At 45.1% G+C, this 5,109-nt stretch overlaps 1 protein-coding gene across 1 annotated transcript; it reads left to right on the top strand.

The window, feature by feature from the left end:
- Positions 1–3,178: 3,178 nt before the first annotated feature.
- Positions 3,179–3,748, top strand: LOC119806439 (zinc finger matrin-type protein 1-like). Its single transcript, XM_038318170.1, has one exon. The coding sequence runs from the start codon at positions 3,179–3,181 to the stop codon at positions 3,746–3,748; it is 570 nt and encodes a 189-aa protein (XP_038174098.1).
- Positions 3,749–5,109: the final 1,361 nt, after the last annotated feature.

Here is a 5,109-nt window from a genome sequence, read left to right as displayed (position 1 = left end):
GCACCACATAAGCCAGAGAGGGTGGTGGTGTACCTTCCTTCAGGATTTGAGAGGCAAAGGCTGGAACATCAGAAGTTCAAGGCCATCTTTGAGAACAGAGTGTTCCAGGTCAGCCCTGGACTACCTGAGATCCTTTTCTCGCAAAAAGGGTCGGGGGGGGGGGGGATAGGAAAGGGCGGTGGAAAAGGAGAAAGACCTAAGTCCCTGGTGGGAACTTCAGCTTCCACATCTGCTTTAGAATTAGGCTGGCAGGCATAAGAATGGGGGTCTTGGCCCCAGAGCCTGCCTCCTAGGTTTGAACCCTATATCCATGGCAGACTACGTATCCAGAACACTGTTGCTTCATTAGCCAAACCTAAAACCACAAATAACCTGAATTTAGAGACTTGGTTAAAAGAAAATCACATTTCAAACCTGTTTCAGCGTGCCAGGCAGCTCTCTGAATTATATACACCCACTATGAAATAGAAATAGAAAATGGATATTAACATAGCTGTGCTTTGCTTATCAATGAGGATGACATATTAAGAAATATGGGTTTTTTGTTTGTTTGTTTCTTTGGTTTTTGGTTTTTCAAGACAGGGTTTCTCTGTGTAGCTTTGGAACCTTTCCTGGCGCTAGCTCTTGTAGACCAGACTGGCCTCAAACTCAGAGAGATTCACCTGCCTCTGCCTCCCGAGTGCTGAGATTAAAGGTGTGTGCCACTACTGCCCGGCCATATTATAAAATCCTAAGTGACCAGAGTGCCTGCATTCCAAGTAGGACAGCTGTGTGGTCACTATGCCACAGTCTTTTTGTTTTGTTTTGCCTTAAGGAGATTTTCATTCAAAAAATGTAGTATATCTTTACTTTAGTGTGTGTGTGTGTGTGTGTGTGTGTGTGTGTGTACTTGCACAGATGCCACAGGGCATGTGAAGGTCAGAGGACAATTTGTAGGTCCCAAGTATTGAACTGCGGTCATCAGGCTTGTCAGCAACTGCCTTTACCTACTGAACCATCTCACCAGCCCAGCAATGCAATCTTAGGGACCTCCGTTGTATATATAAATTCTGTCCTTGACTAAAATGTTATGTAGCACATGACTATATATATTTTGGGGGGATATTAAATCTCAAGCGAACATGGCAAATCTGACTTCACACTTAGTGAGTTGCATTTATAATTTTATTTATGATAAAGCAGCAATTAGCCCAGAAGGGTAGAATAGCAGATTAGATTGTATGATAGGTACCGCCTCTACAACAGGCTTTTTGTTAGAATTACGCTACCTTAGCTAGGTGGAAAGAAAACCATAGAGTAAAATGAAGTCAAGGTTTCAGAATAGGCCACCCATTGGATGCTGCTGGTTCTCATTCTACTGTTTATTGTTGTTGTTGTTGTTGTTTTTAAACATGGTCTCATTATGTAGCATTGACTGGAATGGAGTTTACTACATAGACCAGGTTGGCCTCAAGTTCATGAAGATCACTTGTCTCTGCCTCTCAAGTGCTGGAACTAACACCCTGCAAAAAACATGCCTGGCATAATTTCAGTTTAGTTTAGTTGCATGATAGTCTCTGTGTTTTCTTCTTTAAATGTCTTCATCTCGCTGGGAGGTGGTGTTGCATGCCTTTAATCCCAGCACTTGGGAGGCAGAGATAAGCGGATCTCTACAAGTTTGAGGCCAGCCTATTCTACAGAATGAGTTCCAAGACAAGATCCAAAGCCACAGAGAAATCCTGTCTCAATAACAACACACACACACACACAGTCTTAGTCTTATACATGGAATAGTATTTATGGTATAAAGAAAAGATCTAGGCCTGGCGGTGGTGGTGCACGCCTTTAATCCCACACTCAGGAGGCAGAGGCAGGCAGATCTCTGAGTTCAAGGCCAGCCTGGTCTACAGTGCAAGTTCCAGGACAGGCTCCAAAGCTACAGAGAAACCCTGTTTCAAAAAACCAGAAAAAAGTCTAAAATTACCTGATTTTTAAAAAAAGATTTATTTTTATTTTGTGCATGTGTGTGTGTGCTTGAGTGCCTATCTATGTACAATCTGCATGCAGTGCCTGCAGAGGCCAACAAAGGGCAAAGGAGTCCCTGGAGCTAAAGTTATACAGATGGCGGTAAGCTGCCACGTGGGTGCTGGGAACTGAACAATCCTCGGTAAAAGCAGCCAATACTTTGAACTGCTAAACCAACCTTATCTCTGTAGCCCAAACTCTGATTTTCAAACCTGTCACAACCATTCCATTGGTAATACTACCTAATAGTGTGTGTTACACTTGAGCTCTGGTGACGGCTCAGTCCAAAGAGTACTTGCAGGGCAAACATGAGTGCTGAGTTCGATCTCCAGCACCCACGTGAAAAATTGTGGCACATGTGTGACCCCAGTGCTGAGTCGGAGACAGAAGATCCGAGAGATCACTACCAGGCATCCTATCCTAAAGGGCAAGCCCTGGCTCCCAACAAGAGACCCCTGGCTCCCAACAAGAGACCCCGTCAAAAAACAAAGCTTCTGAGGAATAATCCCCGAGCGTAGCCTCTAGCCTGCTCACACATGTACAGCTGCACACAATGAATGCACACTCAACTGGGCACACACACATGCTATACACTACTATGTTTTACCTTTATTTATACTTCTAGAACCTAACATTTACAGTGATTTAAGACTCATTTCCCACCAGCTATGACAAGTGCTTGTAATCCCAGCTCTCAGGAGGCAGAGACAGAGGAACACAAGTTCCAGCCTATTCTACAGAATGAGTTCTAAGCCAGCTAAGGCTACTTAGTAGAACCAAGTCACCGTGTTGAAAAAGAAAAAAATGTTGGCTTGAGAAATGGCTCAGCAGTTAAGAGGAACCTACATAAGGTGGCTAACAACCACCTGTCGCCCCAGGGGCATCTGACACCATTGGCCTTGTGGGCACTGTGTACAAAGCCATACTCATGCATACTTACACTTTTTTTAAAAAATGAAACGACAAGAGCAATCCTTTTCCTCCTCCCTTATACTATCCCGTGCACAGTACATCAAAAGTGCTCCTGTCCAACATCGGTGACTACTCGCTGTTTACTGTGTGATGTGTAATGTAATGCTCTCCCTTAGGACAGAGAAAATGTCGTAAGCAAAGCGATGTACTAACAGAATCTTCCCCCATTTCATTCTAGAGAAATCTGTCCGTGGCCAGTGTAATGGGAGAGCCCCAGACCAATGACTCTTTTCAACAAGAGCTTGAAGATTTCATTAGAAAGCAGAAAGCCAGAGGATTACATCCAAGGGTCAACTTCAGAAATATGGCAGAGAACTCTGTTTACCAAGAAAGAAACCGTGTCAACCCTGGCGCTCCAATGCCCTCATTCAGAGAGCATCCCGGATCCTCTACTTCCTATGAAAGATGGATGGTGGAAAGCGTGGCACCTCACTGCAGACCAAGACTGGAATCCCTAAGCTATCATCAGAAGAACCAGAATCAAGACAGAAAGGAAATGCCACAGCACCAGGAGCGGGGAGGAGCTGCCACTGCAGAGCAAGAGTCGCCCAAGAGGAAACACCACAGAGAGAGGGCTTCACGCAAAGACGAGGAGGGCCTCAGGAGAAGGAAGTTCTCATCAGAATTAGCTGGTACCAAGAAGTCCAAACACAGAAAGGGGACCCACCATGATGAAAGAGACCCCACCAGAGGCAGGCGGCAGTCTCATCGAAAGAAGGAACCAGAGGAGAGGGATTTGTGGGATGAAGCAATCTTGGGTGGTTGCTACTGATGTTTGGGCGTTTGGGGTCCCAAGAGTCAGTGACTTGGTTCTGATGGTGAGGATGGATTAAATGACCTTAAAGCAATAGATGCCAGTCTTCTGCCATGGTCCATTTGCTGTACTGGTGTCAAAATTGTCAGTCTGCCTGGGGGCACTCTGCTGGTGCCAGCAGTGACCGCCCTTTAGTGCCAAAGGCCTTTGGGGTGTGCTGACAGGCCAGGGGCTTTAGAAGCCAGTCAATCAAGGCAGCTCTAGGTACAGAGGCTGGAGATGTTCTGTGATTTAACTAGCGGAAGCTCTCAAACAAGACAGGGTTTCTCTGTAGCTTTGGAGCCTATCCTGGAACTATCTTTGTAGACCAGGCAGGCCTCACAAAGATCCACTTGTCTGTCTCTGCCTCCCAAGTGCTGGGATTAAAGGCATGCACCACCACCGCCCGGCAAGCCACATGCTATTAAACAAAAAAGATTCATAAATATATTTGCCAAAACATTTAGAGTTTGTGTAACGCAGAAGATTTTGCTATAAAATCTATAAAAAAGTAGGATCTTGAAAATAAGCATTAAATAAACACAGAAAGACACTGAGTATCTGGTAGGAGACAAGAATTGAGTGGGCCGTGTGGATTAGACCAACCTTTGTGGGGCTAGTGAGAGGGCTCAGAGGGTAAAGGTGCTTGCCACCAAGCCTTGCTTACCTGAGTTTGATCCCTGGGACCCACGCTGTAAAAGGAGAGACCCAACTCCCGCAATGTGCCATATTTATTTATTTATTCTCATTCAGAATTTTGTTTCATATGAGACTTTTCTGGGAGATATTTGTAAAGGCAAGAAACAGTGGGAAAACCACTTTTACCACTTTGTTAGCTTGCATCTCTACCCGTTATCAAATTATCACCTCTTAAAGCAGGACCTTACAAACTAGCCTGTTTTCACTACTTGGCTTTGTAGTCTCCTCCAATAGATGGCACTAGAAGGTCATTAGAGTAGAAACAGGAAATGGGGGCTGTTCCTTCCCTTTCCCTGGCTTCCCCTTTTCTTGGTAACAAAAATGGGGAGAGAGGCTGGAGAGATAACTCGCCGTTAAGAGCACTGACTACTCTTCCAAAGGACCCAGGTTCAATGCCCAGCACCTATAAGGCAGCTCACTATAATCCAGTCCATAAGTCCAGTTTCAGGGAATCTGATGCCAATGTACATAAAATAAAGTTAAATAAATTTAAGAAACAAAAATGAGGAGGTGTGAGGAGTGTATCCTACCTGTAGATACCAGTTCTAGCTGCAGAGTCTAAATCTCAGTAGTCGTAGGGAGGACCCTCGGCCCCCCTTCCTCCCCTAGTTGTAGCTCCTCAGTGTCACCCATGAAGCCCC

Source organism: Arvicola amphibius, chromosome 2 (genome assembly GCF_903992535.2).
Source record: "Arvicola amphibius chromosome 2, mArvAmp1.2, whole genome shotgun sequence".
In the NCBI taxonomy this organism is placed as follows: Eukaryota; Metazoa; Chordata; class Mammalia; order Rodentia; family Cricetidae; genus Arvicola; species Arvicola amphibius.
The sequence above is the reverse complement of the archived record's forward strand: the minus strand, read 5'-3'. Positions and strand labels throughout refer to the sequence as shown.